Source organism: Trichechus manatus, unplaced genomic scaffold (genome assembly GCF_000243295.1).
Source record: "Trichechus manatus latirostris isolate Lorelei unplaced genomic scaffold, TriManLat1.0 scaffold00163, whole genome shotgun sequence".
NCBI classification, from domain to species: Eukaryota; Metazoa; Chordata; class Mammalia; order Sirenia; family Trichechidae; genus Trichechus; species Trichechus manatus.
This window is the reverse complement of record NW_004444099.1, coordinates 1,307,831-1,323,409: the sequence shown is the minus strand read 5'-3', so window position 1 is coordinate 1,323,409 and position 15,579 is coordinate 1,307,831. Positions and strand designations below refer to the sequence as shown.

General features: G+C 46.4%; 1 protein-coding gene across 6 annotated transcripts in view; it reads left to right on the top strand.

Annotated features, from left to right (window-relative positions):
• HK1 (hexokinase 1) overlaps positions 1–15,579 on the top strand; it is an 83,360-nt gene that overhangs the window by 18,803 nt on the left and 48,978 nt on the right. For 4 of the 6 annotated variants that reach the window (XM_023740726.1, XM_004386381.2, XM_023740725.1 and 1 more), the window contains exon 2: positions 3,986–4,148. In XM_023740726.1, coding sequence (XP_023596494.1) covers positions 4,007–4,148 — 142 coding nt within the window. In that variant the 5' untranslated portion in view covers positions 3,986–4,006. Of the gene's footprint in view, positions 1–3,985; positions 4,149–8,108; positions 8,964–12,120; positions 12,205–15,579 lie in introns of those variants that run through there. The other 2 variants (XM_023740728.1, XM_023740729.1) reach the window with 2 other exon arrangements.

The window sequence follows — 15,579 nt, the reverse complement described above, 5'->3', positions numbered from 1 at the left end:
TTTGCTGAGTTTTGCACCAGATACCTACCTGGATAGGCAGCGTAAGGGTACCAGAGGGAGTGACTTCTCTCCTCACCAGCCCCAGCCCCAGGAGCTACGCTGCTTCAAAGGCCCCTCCTCACCACCCAAGGACCAGTGGGAAGGGCTTCCCTTCACTTTTTCTCAGTTCACGTGAAATCCAAGAGGCCCTGTTTCAGTTCCAGCTCTGCCCAAGTCATACTCCCTTTTTGCCCCCAGATTCCTCACCTCTTCCGAGATGGGTTGTACCATGTGATAATTCACAAACCTGACCCATACTCCCTTTTGGCCCCAGTTTCCACATCTCCTCCGGGAAGGGTTGTACCATATGATGATTCGTGAACCTGGACAAGAGGCGGGAAGCCCTACTTACAGAGAAGCTTGGAAGCCAGGTTGTCTTCTCTGCCCCTAGCCTTTTTTCTTGTTTGAGCTTCTAAGCTCTGTTTGGGCTTGGCTTGGCTGTCCTAAAAAAATCCAGATTCTTAGATCAGTGTGTGCTGAGCTGTACCTCGAGTTAGGAGGCAGGATGGCTGAAGAGCTACCAAGAGCCCTATCTTTTCTAGAAGTTTCTTCCTGTCCAGCTGGAAAACCTCAACAGCTTCACTTGGGCCTACTCTGTACAGAGTAAGGGGACCAGCCTTCCTTTAGGGATGGGGATAATTATAGGGAGTAGCCTACTGATATAAGACTTGGCTCCCCTGGCCATGTGCTTTGAATGAGTCTCTTAGCTTTTTAGAGCCTCAGTTTCTGCATGTGTAAAATGGGGATTAAGAACGTCTCCCTGAAAGCGTCATTTTGAAGGTTAAATAACATGCTGTATATGAAAGCCCTTGGTATATGGTAAACCTCAATATAAGGAATTATTCTAGCATCCAGCAGACATTAATTGAGTTCCTACTTTGTGTTGGACAACACTGGGTGAGTTCCCAAGGTATACTAAACATGTTTCCTTTCCTGGGGAACTCACGGTATAAGAGGAGATGGATATGTCAGTAACCAGATAATCATGATGTAAAGCAACAAGTGTGGTAGCAGAAACCCGTCCACAATGCTAACAGTAGCATGTTACTATTTTTACACGATTTTGCTCCTGCCTATCCGTTCTCCACCCACAGACAGCTTGATCTTTCTACATTGCTGTATTCTTATCAAAGCCCTTCTGAGTCTCACTCTTGGCCTTGGACCAAGTCCAAGTTCATTTACATGGCCTATAGGCCCTGCATGGTCTACCTCTTAACAGTCTTTCCAGTTACATCATTTCTTACACTGTCTGCTTGATCCAGATTGAATTTATTTCTGTTCATTGAACAAGCCAGACTCCCTCACCTTTGGCTTCACACCTGCTCTTACTTGTGTCTGGAAGCACTTTCTGACATCAACCCTCCAAGAGTCTTCTCTGACCTGCTTGGTTGGCCCACATGTGCTCCCATGGACACTCAGGCACTTTTCTTTTAACTCTTTTAAAATATATTCTGTGTAGATCATTTACAGCGGGCTATTCATTTTATTTTACCTCGTCAGAAGCGTCTCCAGAGGAAGAGAGCGCTCATGCACTCTGGTTATCGAGACCACCCCTCCCCCACCGGACTGCAGGTGCCATGTTGGCAAGGACTGCTGATCAGGTGCACCATGGTGCCAGCCTTGAGGGTAGAACAGAGTATGCCTCTCCTCTCAGGGCTGTGATTCTCGCCATTTCTCTTGCAGCTCTAGGTGGCTTTTGATTGCCCTTCCTTGCTTTGTTTTGTCACAAAGGGAAAAGGAAAAGGTAGTTGGGGTAGAAGAGATTGGTAGCGGGGGCAAGGATTGTCTCTGGTCACAGAGGACATTGGGGGGACCCTTGTCAGTGTCCTGATTGTTTGTGAGGCTGGGAGCAGGCAGGGCCGGGGGGAGCGTGAGGCATGGAGACCAGGGTGAGAAGGCCGCTGAGGACCAAAATATGCAGAAGTGACCTACGACTGGGGACTCTGTGTCCTTGAGTCAGGACGTTTCCAGCCACCCTGAAAAGTGAGCATGATGTGCCGTTCTCCTGAGCAAACCAGTGCCAAGGTCCTTGCAGGCTTGACAGGTCATAAATCTGCCTCTCCATTGCTGGGAGCTCTGTGTGCACGGCTCCATGCGAGGCACTGGGGAGACCAAGGTGAATCGAGCACTGACATAGTGAGGTGACAGGTGCAGGAGCTGTGATCCAGGCGTGACTGTGCCGAGGGGTGCAGCGCTGAGTGAGAGCTGCAGCCTGAGGGACTTGGATGTCTTTTGGGAGGAGGTAGTATTTGTAGGTGAGATTTAGACGGCTGGCTAGAGAAGGAAGGGCATTTCAGGTAGAGGTAACAACAGGAGCAGGAAAGCCCAGAGCACCTACCAGGAATGGTAGAGGTGGTTTAACTGGAGTTCAGAGGGTGTGGAGCCAAACCTGCAGAGCTTAGATGCCTCGGAAATGAGAGACGTCATGAGATTTTAAGCAGACAAATGCATAGATTAGGGTTGTACTTTCAGAAGACTGGGGTGGTGATGGTGTGGAAGATAGGCTGGAAGGGAGAGAGAATGAGGATGGAAAACCATTATGTGGATGAATCATTGGTAAAGCAGGTCCATGGTGACCATGGCTTCTTAAGCTGACTGGTGGCCAAAAGATGGTTAGGCGAAGGGGCCATGAGGACAAGCATCCTGAGAACAGGTGCCTAGCCCAGGGCCAGGCAGAGTAGGCATCCAGTAAATATTTTTTGAGAAAACCAGTGGGAAGATTCTATGAAGGAAGAACAACCAGTGACTTGGCAGCTGAATGGTTCCTCCCTCTCTACCTCTCCCAGGGGGCAAGAGGTGAGGCGCATGGGAATCTGAAGGAGAATGGGGGACACAGCACAAAAGCATATTGGGGCAAGCCTGTTGATACATGAGAGCGGTCTAACTTGTAGGTGTGAGCACATTGACCTTGGCACTTGGTTCCACACATGGACATGGGAGCCCTGTGAGCCATCTTCAGGCCTTCTAAGGGTGTGGTTAAGGTCTCAGCATTGTGGACCTGCTGCCCCATGTTCTCTGAAGGGTTCTAGCCCCTTAGCCATCATTTCTGTCTACCTAGAAGACATGCCCAAGGAAATCCACTGGCTCCATGGTCTCACGTGAATAATAATGGCCAATATTTTTGAGCACTTACTATGTTCTAGTTGCTTCTTGATCTCATTGGACCTTCACAGCATCCTATAAGTTATTTATCATCTCAGTTTTTTAGTTGAGGAAACTGAAATTCACACAGCTTTCAAGTGTGGGGCTGGGATTTGAACCCAGGTGGCTGGCACCAGAGCCCTTGTTCTCAAGCTCTGCCACACAGCCATCCATGTGAGGATGAGCCGCCTCTCGTGGGGAAGAAGTCATGTTGAGGCTGGAGGTGTTTCTGATACTCGAGTAAACCTGTCATAGACTTGCAGGACAGTGTGCATGTAACATTCTAGGATTGGAAAGGACCTTAGGGATCATCTGGTTCCAGCCATTCATTTCATAGGTGAGGAACTAGGGCTTAGCATTTGCAAGCCTGCTCTGGGTCACATAGTTAATGGCAGTTGAGTGACCCCCATCGTTTTTTTTAATCACCCTTAGCAGAGGCTCAGAGTCCGCTAAGCAATGAGTCTCCCTTTCCCCCTCCCACCTGCCTGCCCCTGGTAACCACGCATTAACCTTGGTCTGTATATACTTGTCCATTCTAGATATTTTATGTAAGTGGATTCATACAATGTTTGTCCTTTTGTGATTGACTTATTTCACTCACTAGGATGTTTCAGTTCTTTTGATACACTCCTGTTGTTTGATGTGCCAGCGTGAGTGTCTCAGTGCCAGCGTGAGAGTCTCAGTGCGAGCAGGAAAGGCATTGTCTCTGCCAGGATGGAGGCACTGCCCTGTCCTGCCCCAGCCAGACATGAGCTGAAATGACCTCCCTCAACCTCACTCTCCTTTCTTCTCATTCTTCCCCCAGATTGACAAGTATCTTTATACCATGCGGCTCTCCGATGAAACTCTGTTGGATATCATGGCTCGTTTCAGGGAGGAGATGAAGAGTGGCCTATCCCGGGATTCTAATCCAACAGCCACAGTCAAGATGTTGCCCACATTTGTAAGGTCCATTCCTGATGGTTCAGGTGAGTCTCTAACCCAGAGATTGGGCTCCAAGGGCGAAAAGTTCTGTGAAACCATCCTTCTAACTTTCACTCATTTGTTCATTCATTTATTCATTAATTCATTTTCTCATCCACTCATTCATTCACTTATTCACCATTCCATCCGTCTGTTCTCCCATCCATCCATCCATCTATCCATCCGTCCATCCGTCTGTCCGTCCATCCATCCAGTGTCTTTTGAGCACCTACCATGTGCCAGGCACTGGGGAGAAACCATGGTGGACCTGCTTTCATCAGCTTGTTTAGTGGCTTGTGATACTCCAGAAAGCTTAGTGTTTATGGGTCTTACAGATGCTGTTTGGATTGTTCTGATTACTCCAGAACATGAAGGGCTCTAGAACAATCAAAAGGCTCATTTTAGGAGAATTTCCCATCATGGCACCTAAGCCTCCCTTCAGCACCCCAGATAAGTAGCAATCCTAGTGCTCAGGTGGGTCTCAGATGCAGACGTAAGATTTAAGTCCCCATTTGAACAAATTACATACGTGCTGAATCAAGGTAGCCTCCAAAGTGGAGAAATAGAGAGAAGAGGTGAAATTGAAAAAGCAGTTATTCTCTGGGTTGCATGCCTGTGGCTCCTGCCCCACAATGGAGAGTTGGGTTCTCCTCAAGGATCGTTAGTTCTGTTCCCCAGGAGTGGCATCAGCCCCTGCACTTGCCGGTTTGGAGGCTGGGAGGGCGCAGCCAGGCCTGCCCGTGGAGGCTGTTCTGCCTGGCTGCCCTGTAGTTATTAGTTTGCAGGCGTGTGTGCTGTGCCTGCCTGGTTTGTCATGCTCAGGAATCCCCCTTGGAGTTGTGCTCTGCGGTCTGGGTTGCATAAGATACAGGGAGAGACATCAAGAGGAAGAACAATTTCTGTTGGGGTTGTGAGGACACACCCCATGAGTATGGCCCTCACACACTCCAACTGTTTCCTTTCTGCTCTGGTTGCTCTTGTTTAAAGCAATGATTTGGGGCATCTTGGATGCAGCCTGCAAAACAGACCTCAGGAAAACTGCAGCTGCCAAGTGCACGGCATGCTGTAGGCAGCTGGCTACAGCAGACAAGCCCTGCTCTGCCCACAGCCGGCCATCAGAAGCCTGCCAGAGCCACGGCCCTGATCATATGCTGGTGGTGGGTGTGCCCTGTTTACTCTGTCACCAGTGGACACAGGTGGGGCTTGCTTCCTGCACACACCTTGGCATTTATCTCTCTGAAGTTTTTCTGCCTACTTATAAATCTTCCTTCTTTTGTTTTCCTTGAGGTCTTGGTTACCAGCAGTTTAGCTTTATAATAACTGTCAAAGAAACTCTGGCCATCAGAGTGAGCACACTATGGGGTACACGGGCTGTGTTCTGATGCCTCTGGCTGGGGCAGAGAGGCCTTTTTGGTTCACGCCTGCTTTTTCTCCCGCCCTGGATGGAGCCCGCATCTAGGAGCATTTGAGCTTTTCCACGATTACTGGAGTTCCATAGGAGGAAGATATGTTTGTGTCCTGCTTCTGACCGAGAGAGGAGAAAGAGGATAGGAGGTGGGCATGGGCAGTCCCCAGGAGGGCACCTGCTCTGGCTTTGTTTGGGAGAGTACAGACGATCCGCGGTCCCTGTGGAGGCCCCCAATCCTGTGTGGCTGGCCCAGGGCAGACACGTCTGAGGAGGAGATACCTTCCCTTTCCTCCTGAACCCTGCTTAAGCCAGCTCCTTCCCAGAACCATGTGTTGGCAGGGGATGCTCTCCCTCACTCTCCACAAACCATCTCCAGGGCTGAGGGTCTCAAAGTGTGAGCCAGGTGTAATCTAGCCCCTTGCCCTCTCTCCCATTGGCTACTCTTAAAACAAGACCCAGAACTCATATTCGTTGGGTAAATACAACATTCTCCAGCCCCCTCTTAGAGCTTCCTAACAGGCACCAACATACTAAAGGCCCTGAGAAGTCCTGCAGGAAAAAAACCTGTTTAATTCAGCTTGACTGCCTTTTCCCCAGACCTGTTTGATCTTTTTCCCAAATGTCTATTACCACATTTCATCTACTTTCGGACACTCATTCTTTTTCATCTGAGGATCTCTGAAATCAGCAACGCATGGTACAATAATAGCATCTTAAAATTATTATTGGCAGCATTTTTTTCTTTCTTAGTGTTACATAAACTAATGATGTGTCTCGAGTCAGTGGTGTCTTACATTAGATGACATATCTGGTAGGACACCCATGTTAGGGAACACTATCCTAGAGTTTGTAGAATTGAAGTCTGGGCCCCTGCCTTGTTTGGAGCCCTTCTCCTCTTCAGTGCTGGTGTGGCCAAGTGCTCGGGCCGCTCAGGAGCACAGAGAAGGAGGGGAAGCAAAAGCCCTGAACCTCACAGACCCACTGCCTGTGCCCAGAGGGCCTGGATCTGCCTGCCTGCACTCAGCACCCTTCCCCTGCCCTACTCACGCAGCCCTCCTCCCTCCGACTGCTTCTTCCACCCTGCAGCCCTTCTCCTATGGCGGTTCCTAATATTTATAGCTGGGCTAAGCCCACGCTGCTCTTGGAACAGTCCCTACAGCCACTCACAGAGATTGCTAGTGATGCCAAGGCCTCCATACCTGCACCACCCCAGTCCTGTGGGAAGTGTCTGCACATCAGCTTCTCCTGTCCCGCGCTCCTTTATCCACCAAAGACCAGGAGGAGTCATCAGAATGCAAGGCTCCTTAATAGTAGGTCCATGGTGCTGTCCCCTTTTTGAAATGTTAATCACTGCTTCATCTGTAGTAATTAGTCAGTGACAGAATTAGTGGTAATCCCAAACCACTAAAGGATAAATTGGAGCTCCATGTGGTGGAGAAACACCCTTGATAGTTAAGTGGTGATTGGACCTCGTAAAAATGGCAGGGTGGCAGCGTCATCTGACCTCCTCATCTAATTTCACAAGGGGGAGGAGAGAGAATCACCATTGACATCAGCCTAAGGCTGATTCCTATGAGGTGGAGGTCAGCCATGCCTCCTCGCTCTGCCATCTTTACCAGTTCTGACACCTTCCATCCCTCTCATGGCACTCGCTACTTCTCTGCTGGGTTCGATAATTCATTGCAATGGCCACCCAGAACTCACAGACCGTACTCACAGTTATGGCATTTATTAGGGAAGTACTGTGTTACAATTCAGGTTCAGAAATGACTCAGGATACAGTTCTTTGGTCAGGTCAGCTTCTTGGCCGTGCCTACAGGCAGGCCTCTCCCTGGCACTCGGCCTCTCAGCCCTCGATCTCTTGGTCTCTCGGCCCTTGGCCCCTTGCCCTGGCCTCTATCCTCAGGCAAGTGTTACAAAGCTCTTTAGCTCCACTCTTAAGTACCCAGAGGCACCCCACTCCTCCAGTAAACCTCAGCCTGAAGGTGCTCAGTCTCTAGCTCTGTGGGTTGGCAAGCCTAGTGCTCCGTCAAGTGCCTGGAGGTACCCCACTCTGCCAGCGAGCCTCCTGCCCAAAGGCGCTCAGCTTTCTTGCTCCACGGGCTGGGAAGCTTACCGTGCTGTCTCTTGCCTGTCTCCTGGTTTTGCTGCTGCCAGTTCTCTGCTGTGCTTGCTGCTACTTTTCACTGTCTTATGCCATCTCCAGTGTTAGAGCTTTCTGTCTTCTGGGTCTAGGAGGTTTTCAGCACAGGGACCCCAGGTCCAAAGGACAAGCTCTGCTCCCTTTTCTTCTTTCTTGGTAGTAGTAAGTCTAGTGTGATGGCAAAACTGACTAATCCGCTCATTAGGGTTCCATATACCTTATTTGCATGGTCCTGCCCCCACAAGGGTGCCATGCCCCTTATTTGCATTATCGCCAAGCTGTCCAATCCCCTTGGTGGGCCACAAGCACCTTATTTGCATAGTCCCACCCAGTGATTTTTGTGGGTGTTACAAGACCATGGAGAGAAAGGCCATATAATAGTGATCCATCACACTGCAGACTTCCAAGGCACAGGTAGAAGCAAACCTTCCCTTTCCTGGTGCACCTAAACCCTGGTGGACTAGAATCAGAGGCTTGAAATTAATCTGTTGACCTTTTTCTACTGATTTTTCCAGAAATGGATCAGCTTATTTTTATTATTCAATTGTTCTCCCTTTAGCCATTTTTTATGGGCAGTGGTTTGTCTTCAGTTGCTCTTAAGTAATCCGTACATAAGTGGTTTTGGTTTCTTTTTTATCCTGAAGTGCTTTTAGCTGCTGCAAATCCTTTTTGAAGTAGGAAAAGTATGAAACATAAGAGAAGGAAAACATTGAAACCTTTTAACACTGGTGACTTGGCTACATAGAAGTCCCTCTTCAGAGCTGCCCGGGCTCTTGGGGGACAGTTGGCCCCTCTGTGTCCATCTTCTCGCAGCAGACCCAGCTCACTCTCTCTCATTCACGAAACTGCCCCTTTTCTCTCCTCTTCTTATGTATTGCTTAGGATCTTGTAAGTACCAGTTTGATCATAAGCATTTTGAGGGTAAATAGAGTTGGATATTTCTTTGTGCTTTTATGGTTCCGTGCACGTTCTTTACCCAAAGGACAAGTTCAAAAAGTATTTGCTGGAAGCTTGAACGGGACCATTATCTTGTTTCATGCAAAACAGGATGATTTGCAATGTGGTTACAGTTATTTTGGGGCCCTGGATATATATAGTACTGCTTTCTAGCCACACCCGTTACAGTCAAGATGATTCCGACTCATAGCGACTCTGTAGGACAGAGTAGAACTGCCCCATAGGGTTTCCAAGGCTGTCATCTTTACGGAGGCAGACTGCCACATCTTTATCCTGCAGAGCGGCTGGTGGGTTTGAATCGTTGACCTTTTGGTAAGCAGCCGAGTGCTTAACCACTGTGCCACCAGGGCTCCTTCTTTCCAGCTAAAGGAAGGGAAATTTTTCTTTTCTTTTTCTGTAGCATTTGGGCTGGTCACTTACTGTTTTGTGTCTCATTTCCTTATCTGGAAAGATTGTTGGATTATCTTGCAAGTTCTCTGAATGTCTGGTGTTCTAAATGAACAAGCTTTCAGTTACAACAGCATAATTGGGTCCTTGATGAAGGCATAGAAATCTCATCAAGTAGCTGGACTGCAGATGGGAGGGAATGCCTTTGTACCTCGTGTGCAGAAGTAATTCATTCAGCAGGACAAAGATGGGCATTTCACGAAGGTAGAGCTTTTGTTTGCCCTGTGTTCCAGCACAGACCTGGACTCGAGAGTGACATCTGTGCCCGTGTTTGTTTTCCATTATTTGCTGGTAATAATGGCTGTCATTAGAAAGTGGACAGTTTCCAGGAGCCCTTCAGATGTTTTGTTTAATGAGCCTTCTCTTGAAGAGTGGTTCTCCTGGCTTCAGTGGAAGTGGGAAATGTGGGAAGAAGTCACAAGTAGGAGGCACCAGTAGCAGGAACTAAGTTCGAGGCCAAAGATTTGAACAGGAAGGTGGAGGGCAGCCTGCTGCAGCAGAAAGAGGCTACCTTGAAGTTAAAGGAAAAAAATAAAATATAAATCCAAAACACTGGATTAATCCCTGGCTCTGCCACTTACTCGCTGTTTGACGTTGGAGAAGTTATTTAACTTTGCTGAGCCTCCATTTCCTCATCTGTAAAATGGGCATGATAATCCCTGCCCTGCCTGCCCCACAAGGCTGTCAAAAGGATCAAATGAAAGTGCTTTGGAAATGAAACCACTGCTGTCATCTTCATCATCATCATCACCACTGTGATTTAATAACTGACTTTGTGAGAATTCTTGGGAATCTTTCCTAACCAATGTGGCTAGGCAGAGGGCCTCTACCTATCAGGCTTAAATGTGTATGCCCAGCCTTTGGAGGAAGGATCCGGAGTGTTTCAGAATTCGCTGGCATCCCTGAGATATTATAGGGGGAGGAGGCAGAGATAAGGGGGAAGCAAAGGCAGGCTGCTGCATCCCCACCACAGAACCCCATCCTCCGGACTGGCCACACAAAGTGTGGGGTGGCCCACAGGCCACAGCTCCAATTCCTCTGCGGTGGGGTAACTGGACACCACAGCTCTGAATTGGGAAACCAGCCTGAGATCAACTCATGGGTAGTAGGTCCTCTTTCTTATAGAGGGGAGCTAGGCATTTGGAGGACTCATTCCCTAATAAAGAATATTGAACTTTGGAGCCTTCTGGTTAGTTGAAAGAAACCTAACTTAAATTGGTTTAAGCACAAAAGGACAATGTTAGGTTCACATCACTGGGAAGTCTAGTTGTAAGGTGATTTCTGCATCCAGGGACTCAGCTGTCTCTTATTCTTTCAGTCACCCTGCTTTCCTTTGTGCGGCTTCATTCTTAGGCCAACTTTCCCTTTAAGGCAGAGGCAGCCCAGGCAGCTGTAACCTGACATCTCGCCTCCTAACTAGCAATCCCAGGGTAAAGAGCACACATCTTATTCCCCATAAACAACAACAACAACAAAAAACCAGTTGCCATCGAGTCAGTTCCAACTCATGGCAACCTCATGTATTTCAGAGTAGAGCTGTGCATAGGGTTTGCAGTGGCTGTGATCTTTTGGAAGTAGATTACCCAGGCTTTTTTTCCAAGGCACCTGGGTGGATTAGAACTGCCAACGTTTCGGTTAGTAGCCAAGCACTTAACTGTTTATGCAACTCAAGACCTTCTTGTCTCCATTTTGTTAGGTGCTGCTGAGCTGATTTTGACTCATAGCAACCCCATGTGGCAGCGTAGAACTTCCCCATAGCGTTTTCTAGGCTGTAATCTTTACGGGAGCAGATTACCAGGTCTTTCTCCTGAGGAGCCTCTGGGTGGGTTTGAACCACCAGCCTTGCATAGGACTCAGTACTTGGGGGAGGGAGATAAGTATGTTAAATTGCCCTTGCCTTCAAGTTGTTTATAATCCAATAGAGGAAGATAAGAATATACTGTAAAAAGTAATTAACATCACAGTATTTGCAAGTATACTGAGAGAAAGAGGGGAGAGGTCACCCTGGCCTTGCCACAGGTGTGACCAGGAGCGAGCTGTTCACTTCCTATGGTTGCAACTTCCTCATCCTTAAACTAGGAAAGTGAGTTAATATTTATCCCATATCTCCTGAGCTGCAAATGTCGTTTCCAGAAAGAGGAACCAAATGTCACTTTTTCTTAGCAATCACAAAATACAGCCTTCAAGTGAACCAGGGTCACTGCTCAGGTAAGGGCCAGGGTCTGAGAGGACACTGCTTGAGATGACGTCTTGTAACTGCCTTTAGGGACTGGTTATCAAGACCCCTCAATCCATCAGCCCCTACTTGAGGGTGTGTAGAGTGTCCAGCATTTAACCTTGTCCTGACATCTCAAGGTTACCTTTCTTCTCTGATCTTAGCTCCCTGTGACCCCGCTGACCTGTGCTTTTTTCCAAAAGGAGTAGTGGAGAGCTGCGGGCAGACCACAGTGAGAGGTTGGGGTGAGGCAGGGGTCTTTGAGGGGCTGCAGAGGTGCTGGCCAGCCCCAGGCCCCCCTAAGGCCAGGCTCCCTCTGGGGCTATAGGCAGTCAGGGTCACTTTTCACATCTGCTTGAAAAACTAAAGGCCTGGGTCCTGTGAGGGTGCTTGCCTGAAACCTGACCCCTTGCCTGGATGAGGGCCTGAAAGCTCTTGCCTGCTTTACCTCACACCAGTGAGAGAAGTCCCCTGGAGCTTGGGCAACATGAACCTGCCTTCTCTGTAGGCCTTTGATTCAACCTAAAATGAAACTTCTGTCTGGGCTGGCAACAGAAAAAGTAGGGACTAGATTCTCCATGCTGTTTTTAAAAGTTACATTGAAAAGCCAGTGTAAAACATTAAATAAATGTTTATTTATGCATTAGAACATTAAATGAATTAACTAAAAATGTTACAACAAAAAGCACCCGTAGTTCCATCCTAACACCGCATTTGCTTTTGTGCCTATTATTTTCCAATGCATATGTGGTTTTATAATTGTTTACCAGACTGAGTTTTCATTATCTTCATTAAAGAATGAAGCAAAACAGAAATAAAAGCTGCACGGATATATTCAGAGGAGTCATGAGTGTTGACAAGAGCCCCAGAAAAGAAACGTAGACATCCTTGGTGAGCTGAAGTCTTACTCTGCTGACATCCATGTGGATCCTTGTCCCCAGGCCTGTCTAGGAGGCAGTTTTACCCAATGGTTATGAATTTGGACTTTGGATTCAAATTCTACCTCTGCCTCTTGCTGGTTGTGTGCTTTGGGCAATTACCTAACCTCTCCTGGCCTTTACTTACTCATCTGTACAATGGGGATCATAACAGTACCTACTTCATAAGGTTGAGAAGATTAAAAAATAGAATGATATATATAAAGCACTTAGTCACTGGCATGCAAAAAGGCTGAATAAGTGTCAGCTGATGTTAAAATGAAGTGTTTCGGATATTCTAGTAGCACCCTGCCAAGAGGAGACACTTCATACTGAGTTTAGTTTTTTAACCTGGTAGGAGTGTAAGCAGCATGAGCATTAGGATTCTGATGGGAGCCCACAGAAAACCTGAAACTGATTTGAACAGCCAAACAGAAAATCAGGGCCAAATTTTCCCACAATTCTAGGACTCCTGTTTCCCAGCATTCTTCCACCTTGTCTTAGGCTGGGTTCTCTAGAGAAGTGAAACCAGTAAAGTGTATAAATATATATATGGATAGAGAGAGATTTATATCAAGGAAACAGCTCATGCGATTGTAGAGGCTGGAACATTCCAAGTTTGTGGATCAGGATAGAGGCTTCTCCTGATTCACATAGCCGCGGGGGCTGGTGAACCCAAGATCAGCAGGTCAGAGAGCACGGCTTTTGCTCACAGGCTGTGAAGGTCAATGAATCCCAATATCTGCAGGCAAGACCGCAAGGCTTCTCCTGACTCATGCAGCTGCAGGGGCTGGCGAACCCAAGATTGGCAGTTGGAGAGCAGGACTCTTGCTCACAGGCTGTGAAGATTGACAGATCCCAAGATTGGCAGGTAAAGCTGCTAGCTCAAGTCCCAAGAACTGGAGGTGGAGGTCAGACAACAGGAGGCAACTGCAGGATCCAGAGAGGTCAAAAGCCAGAATGTCCACTTACATTCAGATGCAGGCTACACACCCAAGGAAACTCTCTTTCAACTGATTGGCTACTCATAGCAGCTCCCATCACAGGGGTGATCACATATAAACACTGAGAATCATGGCCTAGACAAGGTGACACACAATCTTAACCATCGCACACCTTTACACTTGGTCCTTTTCCTTTGGACCTCAGAGTCAAGTTAAAACCAGCCACATCATGTGCTGTATCCATACAATGGAATATTATTTGGCAATAAGAAGGAATGAACTACTGACATGACACGTGCTACAACATGGATGAGCCTTGAAAACATGCTAAGTGAAAGAAACCTAACACAAAAGGCCACACTGTGTGATTCCATTTATATGAAATGTCCAGTAGAGGACAATCTGTAGAGACAGAAAATAAATTGGTGTTTGCCAGAGGCTGAGGGAGGGGGAAATGGATGGGGAGTGCCTGCTAATCGGTACAGGGTTCCTTTTTGGGATGATGAAATGTTCTAAAATTAAACAGTGGTAAAGCTTGCACAACTCTGAAGATACTAAAACCAATGAATTGTACACTTTAAAATGGGTGAATTGCACGATAAGTGATTTGTATCTCAGTAAAACTGTTATAAGAAACAGAACAGTGACATCACTACTTCATGCTTAACAGCCAGAAGAGGTGCCTTGAATGAATGAACGAACAGGCCATTAATGATTTAAGAGCTATGGCTACTGACCAGAAGGTTGGCAGTTCGAATCCACCAGGCGCTTCTTGGAAACCCTATGGGGCAGTTCTACTCTGTCCTATAGGGTCGCTATGAGTCGGAATCGACTTGAGGCAGTGGTGTTTTTTTGTTTTTAATAATCCCGGTGATCATCAGCCACCAAGCATTTATTGAGCTGCCTTGGGTGCCCAGGGCAGATGCAGAGAATCCCAGGTTGTGCTCCTTCCCTCAAGGAACTTGAGAAAGAAGATAATAAAGACAGTTAAATTCAAAGCAAGAGATTTTTTGGTTTGTTAATTCCGTCATTTAGACTCTCATTTATTCAGCAGGTATTTGTTGAACCCTTACTGTGTGCCAAACATTGTTCTCATTTCCAGAAACATAGCAGTGTGTCAGAGCATAAAGCTTCGTGATATCAACTACAAAACGTGTCAGCTTTATAAAAGATAACTTTTTTTTAAAGCAACAAACAACCACTACTTTAAGAAAAAAAATGATAAAAATCTCACGAGACCCAAAGCAGCCAAAACAAGCTTGAAAAAGAAGAACAATTCCCAATTTAAAAACTTACTGCAAAGCAACAATAATCAAGACAGTGTAGTACTGGCATAAAGGTAGACATACGGATCTATATAACAGAATTGAGAGTCCAGAAATAAACCCTTCGCATTTATGATCAATTGGTTTTCAACAAGGGTGCCAAGACCATTCATTGGAGAAAGAATAGTCCTTTCAGCAAATGGTGTGGGGCAACTGTGTAGCCACATGCGAAAGAGTGAAGTTGAAACCCTACTTCACACTATATAGAAAAACTAACTCAAAATGGATCAAAGACCTATATGTAAGGGCTAAAACTATAAAACTCTTAGAAGTAAATCTTTGATTTGGCAATAGATCCTTATGTATGACAACAAAAGCACAGCCTCAAAAGAAAAAGTAGTTCAGTTAGGCTTCATCAAAATGAAAAACTTTTGTATTTCAAAGGACACTATCAGAAAGTGAAAAGGCAACCCACCGAATAGGAGAAAATATTTGCAATTCATATACCTGACAGGGGACTTATATCTAGAACATATAAGGAACTCCTATAACTCAAAAAAAAGACAACCCAATTTTTAAAAAGGACAAGGGACTTGAATAGACATTTCTCCAAAGAAGATATACAAATGACCAGTAAGAAGATACTCAACATCATTAGTCATTGGGGAAATGCAAATCAAAACCACAATGTGATACTACTTCACAGCCACTAGGGTGGGTATAATCAGAGTCAGATAATAATAAGTGTTGTCGAAGATGTGAAGAAATTGAAACCCTCATACACAGCTGGTGGGAATGTAATATGGTATAGCTGCTGTGGAAAACAGTTTAGCAGTTCCTCAAAGAGATACATAGGGTTACTGCTTGACCCAGCAATTCTACTCTGAAATGCAGATAGTCCCCAACTTACAACAGGGTTCCATTCTGACGACTCCACCCTAAGTCAGTTCTGACATAAGTTGAATATCTTTTTTAGTTTCCATTATTACTGCCTTTTATTATCAGTATCTTTAGAAATCCAATCTTTGAACATCTGTGAGTGAATGTCTGCGAATGATAACATCAGCCAATTACATGCTGCAGCATTGTATGTAGTACATATTATTAATGATAAGATGTACCAAAAAAAAAAATGGTTCT